The sequence below is a fragment of the Brachionichthys hirsutus genome, chromosome 9 (genome assembly GCF_040956055.1).
Source record: "Brachionichthys hirsutus isolate HB-005 chromosome 9, CSIRO-AGI_Bhir_v1, whole genome shotgun sequence".
Classification (NCBI taxonomy): Eukaryota; Metazoa; Chordata; class Actinopteri; order Lophiiformes; family Brachionichthyidae; genus Brachionichthys; species Brachionichthys hirsutus.
The window spans coordinates 8,485,839-8,507,566 of NC_090905.1; the positions used below are offsets into that span (position 1 = coordinate 8,485,839).

Here is a 21,728-nt window from a genome sequence, read left to right on the forward strand (position 1 = left end):
GCCCTGTGATTGGACAAGATTGAGCCCTTATGGACCCCAGGATGGCTGAAATTGCCAAACATTAATCCGTCAATCACTGGTATACTCATTCAAACCAGCATAAAGAAGAAAGAGAGAGATGCCAGAGAAAGAAGGCATGAGCAAAGGTGCCAGTGGTTTTTCAGTCATGTGTTGACAATGGAGCTAAATCAAAGTCAGGTTTGTTTCATGATAAGAAATACTCAAGACGTTTAAAGTAATTGCTGTATTTGAATGATTGCAGCCTTTAAAATGTGCATTGGTTTGACAGGACAGTGCCATTGTTATTGTATAATCGTCTATAATAGTTATATTAGCGTGCTGCAGCAGGACTAGTGCCATTCAGTAATGATGTGTAATAATAATGTTAGCTTCCTGTTATTATTTCTTAATGGTGCAGCTGGCCTGAAATCTGCACTAGGCACCTAAAAGCTGCACGAATACGTCAGCATTTTGCGTCATGGATTGTATTTCATTAACTATGTAAATTATACTCTATAATATTGAGAAATGTTTTGATGAGTTTCTGAAATCTGGATAAATGCCGAGGTGAAAATATACCATTGAAAAGTTTAAATAAAAACAAAAAAATGTGTATTTGAATGAGCTCTTTGTGTTTATCTATTAATGTATTGACCTGAAAAATAATAATAATTTAAATGTTGCAGGTGGTCCAGATGGTACAAAGGCTGACCTCTCACTCCTGGCAGAATTATTGATTATTCATGCTTATGCTTCAGTGTTGGCCACTTCAAAAGTCAAACGATTCTGAAGAAATTAAACACATAATAGCGTGTAGTATTCTGACAGTGTTATCCGAAGTGAAGTGGAAAGTTTGCTGTATTCCCCTCCATGCTGTTCCAGAGCTGCGCACGACCTTTCCAGGGGGCATGAGTGCCAGCACTATTAGTCAGGTATTGTTGAGTTTCAGCTCGGTGCTGGAAAGAGCTCCACTCAGTCTTACTCTGCTTCAGTCAAATTTCTGTAGCAAAAACATCCTTCTCTGGCGCCATGGCGCGTAGAGGAGCAGCTTTTATAGAGCTCCAAAGGCATCTATGGCACGGAAAAGAACATATTTAAAGAACTAATTTATGCCAGGGTTTGTACTAATCCAAAAACTATGCATACACTGCTGGTACGCTCAGAGGTAGAGGTATTAGTCGGTGAGATTTAAGGAAGTATTGTTGCCCAGAAACCATCCATGACTCCTCCTCGCTCTGTGCAATACTGAGAGCCTCTGTTGCCAAGGCTGCCTCTCTGCAGATACCTGTCAGCCCAGCTGCAGTCAGTGGAACTGTATCCTTCTGACAATGGGCACAGATGGTTAAAATCCCAGAGACCAGATGAATATCCTCATGCAGCTGTACAGACCAGTGTGTAGGAGGTTCAGAAATAAGTGATTGAAAGAGAAGGCAATCCTCTATTTACACATCGACAAGGAACCCTGAATGTCCTTTCTGTCTCACAAGTCTTATTGCTGTACACCAGTGAAATTAGTAATTTCCCAAATATTGTTTTGGCAGTTAAAATGAGTCAAACTCTGAGAGGCATGGGATTTCACAATGTCTAAAATGAAGAATGTGTGTTGTGATTGTATTCGAATGACCCAGGATGATTGGGGCCTGAGGCAGGGAGGAGTTCTTGGGAGATCGTTCTCCAGATACAGCAGATGTTTGGACGATGGGACCGATGCATTGTGTGGTGACACAGTGACATAACTGCGATGTTTAACTTCACATTGATGATCAGGCAAATGGCATCAACAGAGTCACTGGCGTTGACTTAGTGTGAGTTCGCTCGCCCGAGGGAGTCGTTTCCAAACCTTTCCTCCTCGGCTACTATATCATGAAGGACAGTCAGTCAGTGCTGTGGCTTTGGCTCACCTTCTTTGGGTCTGACTGTGTTGCATCCTTGGCTCAGTGAAGGGTTCTTCTGGGTCAGACACAGTATCCCCCCCAGTGGGCCCACCACAAGGTCTAAAGCCCCCCGTTCTTAGAGCCTTCGTGTTTGTTTTGGTGAGAGGAACACAAAGTTCTTCACACAAGAATCCCTCATTAAAATGAACTATATCCACAGGGGCATTTGTAGCTCCATCGGAGACAAGGACGCTGCCTCCTCTCAACAAGGGTTCCCTATACGCTATCATCTGAAACGGAAATCCTCTTCTTCTGTCTCAGTATCTTTCCCAACCCTTTTTCTTTGCTGCTTTTCCACATCTCTGCGACCCAATTGCCTCCGTTTCCATTCTCCGCTCTATCTTCATTACATTTTCGTGCTGTTCATCACACAGATTAGCAGCAATGCCTTATTTTATTATCTCTGTGAGCTCAACCTTGTTATGAAAATGGCCCACGTTCTATCAAAGGTCCAGTGATTTACAGCTTTTTGGACTCAAGTACAATATTCTGAAACAAGCACACCACTGCACCTAAACTCAAAATGTGTGTGTGTGTGCGCGCAGGCACGTGCATGATAGATAGAAAACAATCAAGCTAAATGTGTGTTACTAAAAGTCTTACCGCATCCACAAAGTGATGTAAAATTAGAAAATGGAACAATGAGCTCACTCACATTCCACTCATTTTGAACTCTACAGTGTTTTTACAACAGACACCGGGACGCCATCTACTAAGAATGTGCATTAATGAATAGTTAACTAATCAATTGATGTAATAATAATGAACATGTTGCTTTTAAAGTTAATTGTTTTAGCTGAAGATGAAATGTGATAATTAGAACTTGTCACTGTTTCCATTCATTGTGCTAAGCTAAGATAACCAGCTGTTCCAGGTGGGTAATCATCTGTTCTTATCTGACTATAGGAAAGAAAATGACTACGTAAAATGTTTATTATTACGTCAAATTATTCCTGTAAAAAATACTCATTGAATTTAGTATCGCTCTGCATTGCGCTCATTCCTCATTTATGCAAAACCCCACCACCTAGATTACCCACAATGCATCTCGACCACTGAAGCGTGTTATGCCAATAGAACCTGACGTAGTCTCAGTCTCCAGCCTCAACATACAGTAGGTTGAGGAGGCTGCAGAGCTCTGTGATGTGTTTGCAGTTTTTTTGTAACTCAGCTCCTGTCAAATGTTCAACTTCTTTTGCCCCAAGTGACGGCAGCTCAAGTGATGTCACTCGAGGTAATTTATCAGCCTCCTTCTAGAGCCACAAGATGGTTTATACAGCTTTTCATGTGTGTTATTACTGCTCGGCCTCTGCGTGCAGACTTTTGTATGTGTAGTATCAAGCAATAAGAAATACTGATTTAATCAACGTCCCTATTTGGAGTCAGTTATTTGGTGCTACTGGTAGTAAAACGTGAACCTTTATATATCTGTGGAAGGTACTGTTTTCCACGTAAGCATCTCTTTTCCTGGTCTCACAGGCTCTTGGAGACCATGATTTCCCTGCCGTGCTAAGGCAGCTGCTGCCCTTGATGAAACCCTGTGGAGGCACGGACAGCACAACCTCAGGATCGACGTCAAGGGAGGACGAGTGTGGGCCCGATGAGCTGATACTCCTGTTGATCTACCTGTACTCCTTGGCTGACGAGGCCCAACCCGCAAAACGTGGTACTGAGGGGGAGCTGGAGAAGTTGGAGAAGGAGCTGATAGGCGCACTCGCCCTGGTCATCACGAGAGAGCCCAGACTCAGCTTCTTGCTCCAGAGACTTACCGGTGAGAGAAACTTAATGTGATCACAATTCCATGATTGCTTCCAGGAGCTTGTCCAGTTTGCCAAATTGGTAGAGAGTAATTTAAGTCGAAGAGTGGGAACAGCTGATTGTTTATTTTGTCCGGCTGCCTCCAGCGCTGCTAATGTGAGGAATTTTATCAAAGTCTTCACATCCCATCCTTCTCATAATTTTGCATCGCACCTTTTCAAACACACTTCCACACACGCATGACCTCAGCTCGCAAGCAGCGAACATCAGGAACGTCTGAACTTGGCTGTTAAGTATACAGATATAAGAAAACGTTTTATTTGTTATTCAAACCTGCTATCAGGCGCTGTGTGCTTGTGACTACCGGGTTTCCTCCATGTGCTGGTATAGCTCTGTGGTAGAGCAGATCGAGGCCAGCCGTTAAGATGAATTAACTGTCTACCTCCACACCGCAGCAGGCCGAAACTCCCAGAGTAATAACGTCTTTAACCTTGAGCCTATACACACGCAGCCTCCTCCGCTGCCACGTAGCTCATAATTAAGACTTCTTTTAGATTAGGCCTGCCTGTTCCTTAGCACACACACACACACCCTGAACTAATACATTGCTGTTTGGGTTTTTGTCTCATATCACATATAGGTTTGTAAAAAGTTCTAAAATGCTGATAAAGACTGTTGATTTCGTTCGCTATTCTTCGGTCTTCCCTCTTCCTTGTCTTCCTCTCTTCCTGTTCTACTTGGCTAAGTGCAACTTAGAATTGAGGGGCCTCTTGGCAGGCACAGTTTGAGGGATGTGGCTCATGTTAAAATACCGACTTTCTGTTATAAACACTTCACTGGAAATTACCCTGTCATTGCGTGCCAGGTGTGTTTTAAAGGGAAAAAAACCTAGCATGTCTTGCCCATTTAGAGGAGCGCGGCAGTGTGCACACCCTGCGCTTAAATAGGGTGTGTATGTATGTGCATGTAAGCGTGTCTGCAAAAGTTTTTATGGCAGTCACTGAATTGCTTGGCTTGGGTAACATGAGGCGGGAGGTTGTCTCTCTCTCTGTATCCAGAGCATAACACTGATTGTGACATTCTCCACAATTAAAGGAGTCAAATGAAAACCAGACGTTCAATGAAACCCAGTCGCCATGAGAACAATGTTTTTACAAATTCCTCTAATTTTGCTCCCTCACTAAAATGCTTGGACAGAGTGCACACTTGTGCAAGAAAGATGGAACCAAAGGAAGGAAATAAGGATAGTTTAGGGCTGGACACAGAACCGAATTTGATCCGGTAGAACACAAACCTGACTACCTTTATTTGGGCTTTCATTTAAACAGCCTCGGCGAATGTTGTTCCTCAGGCTGCACAACGCCTGATCCGCCGCTCTCCCGAAACCTGGAGCCTGATTGGCTGCTGTCTGTAAAGTACATGGATGGTGTGTGTGTGTGTGTGTGTGTGTGTGTGTGTGTGAGATGTGTGTAGGTTGCAAATTTGTCCGAGTCGTTACTGTTAGTCCTACATTCAGTTCAGATGCTGGTAATAGAGTGAAATGAGTTCTCCTCAGGCTTCTTTCTGGGTTCGGTTCTTGTCAGTCTTAGTGGGTCTCTCTGTTCTTTGGTGCAGAATCTCCTCCCTTTTTTAAACTCTGTTCCCATGTAGCATTGAGGTACAGTGAGCAGAGACTGAAAGCAGGCCAGCCCAAATGTGGCTAATTCCTCACCCTAGGACATCTAGCGAGATTATGGATCACAGTTTGTCTCCACTTACATAAGTGTGTGGGGCGCACAGCTCCAGTAGTGAGGATGTGAAATCCCAATCCCCAGATGGTAATAGTGATTTACTGGCAGCGGTGGCAGAAAGAGGAGAAGGTCCCAAACTACCTTTTTAGAGACTTGAGTTTGAAATGAAACTTTGGGTGATTTAGTGTCATATTCCTCTCGCTCAGCCTCAGACACACATTGGGTTTGTTATTCATACAGTCAGTGGGGTGTGCACGGGGCAAAGCAGAGGGGAGAAGCTGGCGAGTCGGACCTCCCAAACGCCGCTGTTTGGGTTGGCAAGACAACACGGGCCAGTCAAGGGACATGAAAGGGAGCATACATAACTCTGGCCACCAACTCGCCATCTTTTTTCTTCCCTTTACTTTAAAAAAATAAATAAAAATATTCCATTGCTTTCTCTTTCTCACTTTTTTACCACCATGTGTTTCTCCCTGCTGCTCTCTGAGGCCTTAAAACATCAGGCTGGTTGCAGGCGGGAAGTACAACATCAGTTATGTTAATGCTCACGCCTGATTAAATGTATTTCCCCTTTTTGCTCGATTTTTATGAAATTAGTCCCAATTATATTTAATTGGTGGTCTTTCTTTACTTCCTCCTCTGTTGCACGAACACACACACTGTACATGTATGGAGTGGAAACCGTGGACCCCAGGGTGAATAAAGCCGCCGATGGCGCCCTTCTCTCTTCTTCACTTCATCAGATAAGCTGTTGACATGGAGCTCAGGCTTTAATTAACAGATGCTCATCAGCTCCTCACGGCTAGCTAGACAGGCCTAGTTAGCAGGCAGGGCCACACACTGAGCCATGCTCAGACCCCCCCCCCCCCCAGACATGCACCCCTCCATGTCTGCTACCAAGTCAGCACTGTGGTTGGATCTTCATGCAGGCTCTCTTGTTCCTTTGTAAACTCCATGCTTCTACTCTCTCTCTCTTCTTGGTTACACAGATTTAGAGCAATGGGAGATCAGAAGAATAGTTTTAATGCAAGGTGAAAGGAAAGAAATGGCCTCAGCTCCATGTAGAATATTATCACACACACAAGCAAACCATCTCCCTAAATAGCAAAGTCATCAAGCATCACCGATCTTTCCCAGAGTGTAGTTTTTACACCTCTGTTTAGTGTGTTAATCCTCAGCAGAGAATTCCTCTGCTTCTTATTTATGACAGGAAATGCACATCATCAAAGACTCATAAACACTGGCGTCTCCATTGGGAATTAGCCTTGTAGAATGAAAAAGGATGCCACCAAACTTGCAGATAGATAAATTCACACAAGCTAAAGTGGAGGCAGGGCTGCAAGTCAGACTCGCATATACAGGCAGGCTCCAGAGGGACTGGAACTGAGACCCTGCACACGCGTCAGTGCAGGCGGGGGTCAGTCTCTGATCCGCTGAGGGAGGGTCAGCGGAGGAGTCCAGACAATGCGCTCTACCCACTGCAGGGACAGTCCTTGACTCCAGCATGGAGATTTTTGAGTTCAATCCTAAATTTCTTTTAAGAGAAATGTAGAGTTCAAAGATCTTTATGGACATTTGTATGCGCGGGTCTCCATGCTTTTTCTACAGTCTCATAGAACCAATCATCTCTGCTTAAGCAACATTAATAAGTGGATGAGTTTTGTAGACTGTGTGTCTCTGTGTGTGTTTTTAGCAGAGCCACTTGGATTTATAGTTTATCTGTGTTTTATCTGTTGGTGCGGAAGAGCCTGTTTACATTTAGAATTCCAGCCAGCAGTGAAAGATGACCTGCCCCAGTTTACCGGCTTTCCTCCCCAAGCTGTCCCTTCGCTCGCTCCCTTTACCGCCTCCTTCATCCAACCAGTGCAACTTCATCCAGTTTTTGAATCTGGGGGACTCTGCCTCATTTCCACCTCGCGCTCCTGCGATGGACATCCAGCTGTAAACTTGTGTTGTTGACTCTCAATGAAGTGATGTGGTCATCGTTCCATGGAATAAGGCTGCAGTTCAGCTCTGCTTTTTGGGAACGAAGCCCTCAAAGAGCAACAGGATCAGAATAATGCTTTATATGTTAATATCCTGTACAAGTAGGGGGACCGTAGCATTCCTGGAATTGAAACATGCTCTTTTAGTTGGGAGTTCTACTCTTTTCTCCTGGGTGGAGAATTCCTCTACGGCCTCGACACCAGATGGAAGCTCTCCTGGCGCTATGAGCTGGCCGGGTCATTTCCTGTCAAGAGGCCTGGTGTTAATCAAGGCCTGAGCCAGGGTGAACGCCCCTAACTCCCCCTCCACTTTTTTTTTTTTTTACAGCCCCACTTCTCTTACACCCCCTCATCTAACAGAGATGCTAAAAACTACAAAAAAAAAATCTCCTCCCCCATTTCCCCCCTTTAGTTTCTGTTCTTTTGTCTTCCATCCCTTACTCCTGCTTTTTTTTTTTTTTTTTTTAGTACATGCCATCTTGAAGAGGTAGTGTCTTGAGATGGTTGTAAATTACAAGCAGGGAATAGTCTTTGTTATCAAAGTGTCCCAAAAGAGGACCGCAGCCGGTCCAGCCTGTAGATAGAAGGCGATAGGAAGGAATGAGGAGAAAGGAGTCTTTCTTCACTTGCAGACTCACGTCTGGTCACTTTCTGTTGTGTCTATTAGTGTCTCCTGCAGGCTGATGGACACACTGTGAGATAGGCTTATCTCATTGCTCCTTTGACTCGGCTGACCTCCTCACTAAGCAGACGTAGGTCTACAAACTTAGAGAAGGAGGCCAGGGAGTGTTTGGAACGAGTTCTCCAGCTAGGTCATTCTGTGTTGCTCAGTTGTCAGGGTGTCTCGTCTGCAGTGTTCAATAGTGAGATGTTGCCTCAGCTGTGGTTGTTCCACTCAGGCATTTGCTTGAAGGTGTAATCATGCATTTAGCCCTAATGCACTGTAGTTTCAGGCTGATACATAAAGACAGAATTCAGTTGGGGAAAATTCTGTGAAAACAGCCCAAGCGGCGGACTTGCACTCGTACCAGGGACCGCTTGGCCATGAAAAGAATATTCCATTAGTTGTTATTTTTTTGTTGCAGTATTATTACCTCAATGTTATGTTTTTGATGTCATTTGTTTGTCTTTCTGTGTGTTTGTTGGTAGGATTATGGAAACACTGCTGGATGGATTTTGATGAAATTTCTTTTAAAAGATGGATCTTGGTCTAGATCCCGTTATATTTTGAGTGGATTTTTCCATTTACTTATACATTTACTTTTTCAAAAAAATCATATCTTGTAAAATATGCATTGAATTCACTAATCAAAAATCACAGTCATAAAGGGTCCGATATGCACTATCATGCAAAATGTCCAAAATGAGGTCAGGAAAAAGTATTTTCATTGAAAATCGGATTCAATAATTAGTTAGAAATTCACGTAAACTCTGATTCATTTTACTTTTCATGCCTGGCGTATAAAGACACCAAGAACAATTTAGAAGCTTTTGATGATGATCCAGATCAACATGGACGGTGTAAATCACATTCTGCATCACTTTCTGTACCAATGTGACAGGAAATAACTCTGACTTCACTTCTTTTTCTCTCCTCTTCTCACTGATTAGTTTTCATCTGAACAACGAGAATAATTTTCCTGACCATCAGGCTCCACCATCAACCCGTACTTAATTATCCAAATTCTGCTGACTAGTGCCAACTGTGTGTGGCGCATGCCAAAGAAAAAGTGTTCATTCCAATTTTGCAAAGGTCAGTAAGAAAATGTTCATTATTTGGATGAATGCACCTGCTTCTCTATAACACTATTTTTTTTATAAGCCAAACATCCTGAAGACCTCTGTCTTTGGCCGCTTGGTGTTAAGAGAAAACCAAACGAGTGTTTCTCTAAGCAGAACGCCGTCTGCAGCGGTCTGATACCCAACCTTAAACGTTCGTTGCCCCTGATAGTCCGTCTATCAGTGGTAGACGAGTGTTCCAGTTGAATTCATTTGATGCTGATGGAGCACAGACGGTTACGGAAGATGATCGCTATCGTTTAAATGCTGTTATCAATAGAGCCTTTCTCTCCGTCACAGTTTCTGTCAGCCTCTCCATCATTTCATCTTATCTTTTCTCAGCTCTGTCTGCTTCTTGGTCCTTGCAGGCTGCCTCTCTCTCTCACACACACACACACACTTTGATGTTAACAGCTGCTTGCCGCCTGCACTGTGTCTGTGAGCTCAGCACTATCGCATCCGACTCAGCCCACTCGCTGTCCAGGTGAACGTAACATTTCCTCCGCTGCCTCGCAGATGGTGAAGAGCGTTTTGTCAAACAGGGTTGTTGGCGGCTGTCTTCGCCGCCATCCAGGCGGGGCAGGCAATGCACGGCGATAATGACTGCAGCGAGGATTAACACTGTGAGGCCAGCGTAAACTCAGCCTGCCAAAAATAAACTCATTAGAACACACACAGACTTACACACACACACACACACACACACACTTCCCCTGCTGCTGCCCATCTCCTTTAGGCCAGAGCAACCCCTAATGTGTTACCCCCCCCCCCCCCCCAGTATACCATCTTACCTCTATATCATCCCTGATCCAGAACCACACATTGAAAACGCTGAACTATTTTTGCCAATGATTTAATTTCCATCTCGTTGCTCTGACGATAGCAGTTCCTGTGAAAACTCGATGCACAGCACGTGTCTATTTCCAGGATGGGATGCGATGTCTGAATCGCAGACACACATGTTGTGTTGAACAGATGGAGAATTACAATTGAAATTTCAAGGCAACCTGTACAATTCTGATCCAATTTCAAATGATTGTATTGTGATGATGTACTGGGCTTGTAGAGCGTCGTGTCTGGCTGAAGTGCTATCAGACGCACTAGCGTGTGCTTCATCGCATGGAATAACACAAGAACACATATCAGCAACATCTGTCTGTCAGGTGGGAGCATTCTCCTTCTGGTCGGCCTCTTTACATCACTGTACCGGTCAAAGACGCTCAGCGCGCAAACACATACACACACACACCTACACACACACACACGTCCACGCACACAGTTGACTCATGTTCACTAGAAATAGTTCTAATATGAGTCAACCATATTTTGCCATTGCTTTCATTAGTTTTCATTAGTGATACTGTTCTGCGATTCCTGGCCCGCCGTTTCAATGTGTGGGAGTGGATTAGCCGTTTGTGTATTTTGAATGATGGGATTAGACACTTTGTGTGTTTCTATAGGGGTGCTGTGAATGAAGACTGTGTTTTCAGGGGGACAGTGTTGTCTTCCTGTCAGGAAACCCAATTTTTGTGTCTTTTCTTCATAAAATAATGTCTGTTTTTATGTTTCACTGCCAACTCTCAGTGCAGGATTATGACAAACACACCCAGCCATTGAATAGATGGCACACTGCTGTCTGTGCTTGTAGACAAAAAGTGCAAAAGAAAAGTGCACAGTTACGAGATGTTCTGTAACCCATGGGTGGCGTCGGCATATCGAGGTCAGAAATAATAAGGGGTATGTCTGTGAGCGCTCTCTGCAGCTCTGTCCTCATCCACCCTATAATCCACTTTGATGTGGACCTCAACCCCACCAGGATGTGATGTTTGTGTAGGACTCCTGCCTGGATGGGTAAGTATATGTATGATCCCATCCGCTTGCGGGCACATTGCGAGTGTCTGATGTTGTCCAGCTCAAGGGACTGAAGCAGGAAGTAGAAGTCCGATTAGGAGGATCTGACATCTGCAAGAGGAGCTTCCTGTGATAGGAGGCTTCCTCTGTGTCTCTGGGACCCCCACCACCTTATCGCACCACCTCCTTTCTATCTGTAGATAACTTCTCTTACAGTCCATTCCTTTCTCTTTCACTGTGATGCACACCTAAATACACTTTCTGTCACATTCTATTTCCAGGTTAAAGATTCAGTGCAAATTAAGAGCCAAAACTGCCTCCTTCCCAGTACAATGGAGGTGATTTAGCAGCCGGGGCCTGTATTGCTTAAACTGCTGACTATTAAACGGAAGATAGGATTGATCTGGGAGTGAAGGATGTTCATTAATAGCATGGTTATAAAGCAGCATTGAAAAATACAAGCTTTTAAACCAGCTCAGATTCTCACACGATTAGTGTAATTTCACTGTGATGCTTTCATTCAAAAATGTTTTTAATGTTGATTTGAAAGATAATTTTATTTGTGTGAAGCATTGTCTTCAGTAGATATTAACAACAACTTCTGACGTGTAAATGAATTCTTCTACAGAAATTGACTGTTTTTTATTTAGCCTCAATGTATCCAGAGGTCCTGCTGAGATCAAAGTTCTGTTTTACAAGGGACACCTGGCCCAAAGGAGCAGCAACACAAGGTTTCCACATAAACTAACACAAATTTAAATAAGGACAAGATAGTAAACATGTAGACAATGACGGCCTGAATTCAAGGGATTTCGCTGAAGTTTTAAACTCAGTTTAGGGTCACTAAACTTTTAAGTTTATAATTGGTCTGTAGACTTTTCCTAGACGTATATGCAGAAAACCTAAAAGCTTCCTTATCATATTCTGTTTAGGCTTTGGAAACACTGAATTGTAAAATCTTGAGGATGGAGATCGTCGTTTCTCCATTGGCGAGTTAATCCAGAAGATACAATATTAGATATTTTACGATCATGTCCTTGTGCATGAAGCAGACTTGTGAGTATACTGTCTACAATCATACATCAACAAGCACAGCTAAAAAGGTCAACTCCAATTTTAATTTACTTAGAAAAACAAGGCTTATTTCTACCATAGAATCTGAAGTAAATCTTCAGTTTTTGCAACCTACTAAAAATACAAATAGAATAGAATAGCACTTTATTGTCATTATACACGGTGATGCAATGAAATTAAGCAGGCTCTGCACAGTACAGAACTGTGATACCTTAGAGTTTAGACTACTAAACTACATTGTGTTAGGTTTTTGTTTTTGAGAATAATGAAACTGATGACGACCGTACTTGTTTTCATTCCCATGATGCCCCTTGCGAGCTGTACGTCTCCGTTGTGCTCTCCTCCCTGTGCAACCTCATGCTCATCCTCACTGTGGGATTGCAGTCTGTTACGACGCCTCCCCGCCCCCCAAATGTCACATGAAAGTATCATCAGAAAGTTGTTCCACAAAGCGGTCGTAGGTCTTAGATCATGGGATTTTGTGTGCAACGACTGCAGAGCTCTCGCAGATGAGAACCTTTGTTTCTAAACCTCAGCACTCCCATAGACTGGAGATGTGACTCAACCCACGGCACAATAGACTCCCGTGAATGAATATAAGTGTGAGTCACAGTTAAGTGTATGAGTGTACATGAGAGAAAGAAATAATGGAAGTAAAACCAGAACTTTAACAGTGCATTGTCATCTGATGTGGTCTTTCGTGGAATTTTGTTGAGGGAGATGAAAAAACATTCTGTGTGTGTGTGTGTGTGTGTGTGTGTGTGTGTGTGTGTGCATGTGCATGTGCATACCGTGCCTAAACATATGGCTTCAATCTCTGTTTTCTGCTGTGTCCCACCCCTTTCCTTTACCCGTCCCAGAGAACTATGCCCATTGGAGCCGTCTTGAAGACCAGTCAGTCCTGGATTTCAAATGCAGATTCTTACCCTCTGCAGCAGCAGATTCTATGCAACCGTGTCATGTAGGAAAGATTGTCCAGAGCATCCAGGTTAAAATGCACTCACGTGTGTACATCCTTGCGGTGTTTTGACTGGTGAGCCGGTGAACAGATCCAGCGTCTCGGATATCGGCGGAGTTTATTGCTCTGGTTTCAGATCTGGCAGGCCCGAGTTGTTTATTTGGCTTTCAGGTATCAAATGAAACCCGCAACTCTCTCTCTCTCTCACAAATGCATGTGTATCCCCTCGGTCTGAGCGAGCTGTAAGAGCTTTGTCAGGTCAATAAACAGTCATGCATGAACTTGATCGCACAAATACACAGCTCATTGTCCAGCATGTGTAACGCTAATCTCTCCATTCTGGTTTCCCACAGATACACATTCACATTGTCTTTTTCCGCATCACTGCTCATTCTTGTGACTGACTTGTTACCCTCGCCGAAGGTGAGGCGAGGGTATTGCAATTGGGTCCGTTTGTCTGTTTGTCTGTTTGTTTGTCTGTCTGTCTGTCCGCGTGCATAACTCAAAAACTAGTAACCCAATCGACTTGAAATGTTTACACAAGCAAGGTTCTGTCCGTGGCTCGGTCCTCCCCGAGAATGGCGTTGATCCGGATCTGGATCCAGGTTCTAGAATTATTGTTACATGATCTGGAATTGTGCCTGTGCTGTAACATGGGAGTGTCACTTTAAGAGGGAGGGACACAAATGGCATGATGGGAAAAAGAATCCAGAAGGTGTCTTGTAGTACGTTCCGGAGCAGCAAGCTAGAGCAGGTTTGGCCCCTCTGATCCGGAAGCCCTGTTTACTGTCTTGCAAGATCGAATAGTCTTTTGGAGGCGAGGGTCTGCAATCTCTGATTGTCTTTCTAGTTATACATGCGTCCTGCATGCCTGCATGTGCGCAGCTACAGCCTTCCCATGCTACATGCTGGGTCAGCTCTGGTCCAGGAGGTCGATCTCAAACTCTCCTGTATGACCAGCTCACCCAGGGACCACCAGAGGGTGGAGGCTACACAGCCACCCAAACAAACATGTCACCTGCTCATCAACCACACACACACACACACACACACACACATGCACAATTGGCGCCAAGCGACCTCCTCCTAACCGCCCCGTCCCTGCAGAAGCGATCAAAGGATCTGAACAGCATCAACATTATCTATCTCTGTCTCCTGTGGGAGCAGCAGAGTATCTATCATTCAGCAAACATGAAGCCACTCTCCCGCTTCTCTTCACACACACTCACTCAGACTCCCCAGGCATGCACACACACACACACACACACTATAGTGGGTGATGGTGAACATCATGTTAATCACATGTTTTCATCAGCTGCACCACCCTGTCCTCTGTCTGTCCTCCTCCTGTCTAATAGCTGTGTTATATATATGTGTGTGTGTGTGTGCGTGAGATGCTGCGTCTACGAACAGTTTGTCTGCGGTTGTGGGAGAGTTTCTATCATCACTTTTAGATACTTTGAAATAACTACTTTTTTCTGTTTTAAATATTGCCTTCCTTTTCCATTGTTTTCTTCTATCTCTTTCATTCCCTGGACGTTTCGCTTGTGAAATTTAATTTGCATTTACCATTGGTGATTTAATGCGAACCAAATGTTTCTGATGTTGTTGCAGGGTTGGCTATTAATTTGATCTATGCTCCAATAAAGTGTGCAATAAAGCCTTTGTATAATTTGATAAGTATCTGAAATGTTTTGCTCCATGTTTAAGAGTCTGCAAGTGAAGTGAAACGCCTGGTCTGAGAGTCGGGAAAGAGGGAGAAGGGGACATATCACAGTCTAACCCCCTGCGTGAACCCCAACCCTGACTGGAGCAGGAAACGCTTATTCATTCAGGAGGTGTACATTTACAGGAAAAACCTCTCCTGCACCCTCAAGTCTTCTGGAGGCACAAAATGTCTGAGAGAAATTCAAGCGTTGGCTCAAAACCGATGTATGATATCCAAGGTCCGTGTGCGTTAAAGACGTGGTTCTCATAACTCTCGTGTTCTTAAATATCGATGTGGATACGAGTCAGGCCTTTCCGATTTTTACATGAGATTTGTCTTTTCTCTCTTTCCTCTCCCATGACAATCGCTTTAAAACATCTTAATCGTCTCAAACCATGAGTTGATATTTGGAAATGATCCTCTGTGTGTGAGTTTCTGCATCGGCAGCACTCCAGGCAGCGTGTTTGTAAAACAAATGAACTAAAAAATGATGCATCATTTGGGAAGGAGTCCAGTGTACGCAGCCAATTCCATTCTAGCTGAGGATTTAGTCATCGAGCCTTTTGCAGTTCTCACGATTTGGTTAATGGGTTTTAATTTTAATTGGGGCTTAACAAAAAGCGTAATTTTTATCACAGATGTGCTTCAGTCTTTCTTAATTTCATTACTCCTGACAGAAAATGAGGGGATTCAGTCATCAGTTTATGCCTCTGTCTGCCCATCCATACGAATACCTAACTAATAATATACATTATGCATTTTGTGCTCAGATTCTCACATGGTTGGGGTCACACAAAAACCACAACTAGTTTCACCCAGAAGCCTTGACGGTGGAAATGAAGTTCTGTTTAATTACAGCGTCCTCGCGCCACAGTTCATTAAGGATAGTCCATTCCCTCAGGCCGGCCCGGGAGCTGGTCCAGTCCTCCAGCTCTTCATCAGCGTGCTGGTGTGGAGCCGCCCATCCACGGTCAGAGCACAGGGCTTCCATGCACATTATCATGCTTCCTGGTGTGTGGGATTGAACATTTGCCATCAGGCTTCTGTAGCCCACTAATCTGACACACACTTTTTGGTATCTTTGCAACTTTGTCTCATAAATTAAGAAGAAAAAGAAAGCTTTTTTTTATTGTCGTCACACATTGTCACACAACGAAATTACATTTTCACCTCTTCATATTTGAGAATGCTGACACAGAAAGTGTAGAAAACAAAACGGTGAGTTAACTGACAACAAGAAGACACTAATGAGTCCCCATAGTGTGTATTTATGTTCCTTACTCAGTTTAACAAAACAAGTCTGACAGAATCTATCTAAAGAACCCAACAATCGTGGCGCCTACAGTTTCTCTTCCCTGCTGACGGTACCAAGCCTGTTCCCCTGAGTTGTCGATTGTATCCTAAAGCCCTGACAATCATGTTGATGCATTTCCTCCTGCCTAAAAATATTTGCTATGCATACCTTTTTTAAATGGTACAGATTGTGCCTCATTATTTACTAGCTTGCGGACTTTCTCCACGCTTGTTTTTTTGGGGGGGGCTCGTTCCTGCATTTCTCTACAACTGCCAGTCAGCAGCAAAGCATCGAATTGGTGGCAAGGGTTTGACTTTCGTTGATGACGTGCACATGAAACCCAAACTAAACAGGATCTCCGCTCTGCTGCTAAAGGTACTGCAGAAGTTACCTGGAATGTGTGAACGGTCACCTTTTCCCACCTTGATGAAACGCTCTGTCCACATGCTATAAACCACGTCCCTCTCATGTCCATCTTCTAATCGCCGATCCGAACTACTTGCTCATCTGCAGAGTTGAGTTTCTTAACTGTGTCAGTCCATGTTGAATTTACTGTGAAATCTGTGTTCCTCTCATTTTAGCACATTTCCATGGACATTTGTTTACTGACACTGCAAACCTTTAATTACTGTGAATATGAAATTCCTCAGTTGATCATTGGTTGACAAGCGTTTGATTTTAGCTTGTTTATATCTGGTTAATCTCTTCCTTGAAGAATGAAACATTGGCATTCACAATTTGAGTCTGTGTAACGACGAGGAATTTAGATTTAATCCTGCATCATGTTTTCTACGAATTTCTTCAAAACCATCTCAAAGGGTTGACTGTTGCGCATTAGCATCTCCCTCAAACATCCACCTGTGCCCTGCATTATAGTCCATTCGTACTTTATGTGCTGCTGTAAAGCAGGACAAGCCTCTATTTACGTCATCATTGCCAGTTTACAGGTCACAATTTCTGTGTAAGACACAGCACCTCCCAGATGTGGTTTAGAAAATGCCATTCCTTAAGGATCCTCGGGCCTCACCCAAGTGTTAGACCAGTCTAAATTGTCCCTTGATTAGTGGCTTTAAATCTGTTTGATTTGCAGAAGTCTGGTAGAAATAGACGGCACTCGGAGACCAAAAATCTCCACAGCCGCTCAACTCGGCTTCAATTCAGATCACCGCCAAAATCTGCTGCATTGTTCCTCGGGCCATGCCCTTCCTCCCCAACGAATGTCCCTACGGGGACCAATAAAAAAATCTAGCTATCTATCTAAATTCAGCTGAAATCCATTCACAACGTTATGAATAACCGCACTAACAGTCAGACACACAAACAAACGCCAGCGAAAACAAAGCCTCCTCAGTAGCGGTAATAAAGCAGATGATTTAGAAGCTTAGAGGAAACATTGTGCATATTTTGTGGCAGTGTCACTTTGCTTTAAATCTTTAAATGGTTTATGGAAATAATTTCTGGCCATTAATGTGAAACACTGAATTGATATGATTTGTACTTGACGGGTTGCCTAAACTTTAACTGCTGTTGGCTTTCTCAATTCCAAATTCAAATGTCGTTATTCATTCTTGCATCTATGTGTGTGTGTGTGTGTGCGTGTGTTTGTGATTTTGGCCTTTTGTAAACTACAACGATTGGAGTTAATTCGTACTTCATTCGACAACCTGCTGAACTCTTTGCTGAGAAAAAAGGTGCCCTGCCGAACGGTCGGGAGAAGTATCAGAAGTTAAAAATACAACATCGGGATCAGATGAGGAGAGAAAGTGACTGTTTTTGTTTTGTTTTTTTGCAGACCTAAAACTGGTGCCTCACATCTGGACCACAACCTTGCTGTATTATCTGAGAGGTAGAAGTCTGAAAAGAAATGGTCCCTCAGAAGGACAAAAGAAAACAGATCAGCCGTGGCAATAGGGTGTTCAGCAACGTGGGCTGAGAAGCGTGTTTCTGTTTGTGTATCTGCGTGTGTTAGAGGTCAGTGAGCAGTGCAACAGTGCACCCTAGTGACCGTGTCGAGACCTGCATCATCGGAGGTCGTGTGAGTATGAGCAAATTGCAGCTAAAATAAAAATCTCCTTTCTCTGATCGCGTCTCTGAGAACACGTTTGCGTCGTCGTCGCTGTTCTCTGAAGATATGTTCGTGAAAAGGGAGAGATAATCCTGCCAAGTGAAATCTGTTAGTGCTTACTCAATATTTTCCTAAGAGATGTTTGAGCGTCATGGATTTATTGATTCGATACGTTGTGCCGTAGTGCAGACTCCAGCTGGAAGACATCGGAGTTGTTGTAGTGAAGAAACAATCGTATATCAGTCGAACGTAATCGTAAATGTTTACTTGTCACATGTTTCCATACGATCTTGAAGTAAAACATTTGGATCTTATATATTTCAGGCTTTTTATCTTCATCTTAACTTCATCCTTGCATTTGCGTTCGCCTCTGTCCTTACTTTAGTGTGCGTTCATCTGTGTGTGTCCGACAGCGAACATGTGTTTATGTGTTCTTGTGCGCTGGTGCAGCTTGTAACTCTAGCCCAGCGTGTTGCTCCGAGGAACGCCACAGATGTTCAGATGTTTCTCCTTGGAAAACAAACAGAAGAGAGTCCATGTCCCCCCCCCCACGACAGAGGGACTGTCAAAATAAGAGCTGGCCCCCTCTGGGCCACTCCCCAACAGTGACTCTCTTGTTCCTAGCCAGATTACGACTTGAGTCTTAAAAGGGTTTTGCAGTTTTTTTTAAACCTGTTTTTGGTTATAATGGTTTTAAGAGAGCATTTCCATATTAATGCATGTTCTTACATGTGTCTGGAACATCCTTTACTCCGGTGGAGTACAGGGAGGCCAATCAAGGGCGATGATTCGACAGATGTGAGAGATTTAAAATCCACCCCTGCCACCCTCGCCTCCTTGTTTTGCTCCAAATTTGATTAATGCCTTTCTCTCCACAGTATATGGCAGAATTCCACAGGGCCTCACAGGTCCCCAGGTGAAGACCTCAATGTGAGAGGAATGTAGGGGGGGAGGGGTGGGACATGAAGAATGAATGCTTGCCCAATGAATTTTCTGCACATCACAGGATGGAAATGGATGAATGTGAAGTCGTAGTCAGACGGAAGCAAACTGGATCAGAGAGTCAGTGAGTTGTGGCGAGATGGAGCACTGATTAAAACAGCAGTGTGAAACAGCTCTGCAAGCGTCAGGACAGCGCAGTACAATCTCTGTGTGTGTGTGTGTGAGCTTGGCTTGTTGTTAACACTCATATTTAAACAGAAAGGCCCCGTGCCTCAATGCTTACTGAAGAAAACTGGGGAGCCGGTCCATTGAGCCCCTATTAGCCAGTACATTTTCCCAGAACTCTTTGCCCGCATGTGTTTGTGTGCACGTTGGAGGCAACGCTGGAGAAGAGCAGCGCTGTGAGCTTGTTTCCTCCGAGCCGCATGTGCTCTTTGCTGCTGTGCTGCCCCAGAGCGCAGCAGTAATGAGAAATCCAGGTGCCGATTTCACCCTCCGGGAGGAAGTCCCTGTTTGCTCATGTTGCTTAACTTTATTCCTGACCTCGCCTTTCTTGAGGCTTTTTCACTTTGTGCTGATTCACAAACTGTATATGTCCAACCAGCTGCTATACTATGTTTATTCGGATTTTATACACAGATTGAAAAAATACTTGTAATTTCATCATCTCAGAATGACGTTTGAAATGAGACCATGGATTCCATTTTTGCTCTCCTCTCATGCTTGGTGAGAAAAGCAGCATTCGGTCATCAATGCAGGGGCCTCAGCATCTTTTCTCATTTTAAGATTAAATAAAGTGAGCTGAGGAATGAACTGGCATTGAAATTGTTATGTAGATAAGAACTTAAAGTAGATTTAAGGTTTTAATACTTAAGTGTATTAAAACCTCTGTGACTTGATCTCATTTCAAAACGTGCACGGTGTTGTGTGGATACGAATGTGTGCGTTACATCATGCATGTTTCTGGGACAAATCAGACTTTGTGTTGGCTTTGTCAGGGAGGATCAGCCTGACATCTTCAGGTAGCAGAACAATGTGCCTTACAAGTGGACATAGCAGTGATATATTTACATTTCAGATCAATGTTAGCGCCGCCGAGGAGGTTGTGTTTTTGCCGGTCTGTTTGTATTTATGTTAGCAAGGTAACTCAAAAGGTTACCGACGGATCTTGATGAAAATTTCAGGAAATGGTGGGAATATTACCAGGATTACGGATCAATTTGAAATGTTCTGTAACGTTGCAGTCAATGAAGCTTCAAAATTTGTTCCTCAATATCTCTGTTGATTATTGACCAATGTTTATGGGATTTGACATACTCATGTAGGGTGGGGACCTCGATCTCACCACCGAAATTCATCCTGATCGGATCCAGAGTGAGGTCAAGGGAATAATATTACATTTTTAAGTTAAAAACCACATTTACGGATTCTAAAATCAGTTTTAAAAAAACACACATCAACTCCGATTCACTTTTACTTTTCATGGTTGGTGTATAAAGATACCAAGAACAATCTAGAACCTTTTTGACGATGATCCAGATCACCATGTGGACGGCGTAAATTTAATTACGCGGGGAATGAGCTGTTTGGCGGAGGTCTGCGCTCTCTGAGTGCTCTTCTAGTTATTTAATGCCATAGTAGTTTCCCTAAGATCTGGCTGAACACGTGTCCTTTGTGTACAGCTTTACATCGTGGTGGCAGATGAGATTTTGTTCTGGTGGAGCTCTGACCAACAGAGGATTATCTGTCATAGGTAGAATATTTACTTGTCTCATAGGCATACATACCCTCAAAGACTTTAGCCTATTACAGATATCCTGTATTAAAGTTTTATACTGTTTAGCTTGTTGAAGGAACTACACACTATTCATTCCGCTGTATTCTGTCTGTAAAAGAAGCTGTCATTGATGCCATCTCCGTGCGCAGTAGATGATTACCTGCCTTTTTTGGTGTCGTCCTCATGGGGGCGGTATAGTATTTCTTTGTGGCACAGTTCATCCAATAAAGATTTGGACCACTGTGGAGGGAGCTGCTGAGCTCAGCACGAGCGTCTCACAGAGAGCACTGTTCGTGTGGAATAGCCTGCTGTGTGCAGCCGCCGAGGAGGAATGATCTCCAATGAAGGAGTGATGAAAACTGTCCCCCTACCGCTTCAGACGCACACAGGTGAACACATTTTCACCTGCGTTGGATGGTGCACACAGCTTATCCATGCATGTGCACACGACCGGTGCATATTTTTGCTAAATTAAACAACGCTGTCTCATCCCATCTTGGCTCAGGCACATGCCCTCAGTCATCACGGTGCTAATGACATTCTTTCACTACATGCAGGAACGTTTGGGAGTAACACGACAGGTTCAGCTGGGTCGTTACTCCCTCCTGCAGGGAGGCGTGCTTCCTGAGTGCAAGGTTATTAGCATGATTTCTGGAGCTTGGCGAGATTCCCTCCTGTAGAAGGTTTCTGCCTCCTGTAGCAGTTTTCCCTGATGCCACAATAATATCACTTATTGCACTTGAGATGACACTTTTGCACCAATTAAGTCATTTTATAATAAGAGTAATTTTTCACATAGTCCTGAATATATTTCTTGACATATGGCTGATAAGTCTTTCATACTTACGTAAGAGTTTTTGTGTGAAAGGTGTC

General features: G+C 43.7%; 1 protein-coding gene across 1 annotated transcript in view; it reads left to right on the forward strand.

The window, feature by feature from the left end:
• Nucleotides 1–21,728, forward strand: part of scfd2 (sec1 family domain containing 2) — a 64,092-nt gene that overhangs the window by 27,379 nt on the left and 14,985 nt on the right. Inside the window, exon 5 of the mRNA XM_068743707.1 lies at nt 3,414–3,705. Coding sequence (XP_068599808.1) covers nt 3,414–3,705 — 292 coding nt within the window. The remainder of the gene's footprint in view (nt 1–3,413; nt 3,706–21,728) is intronic.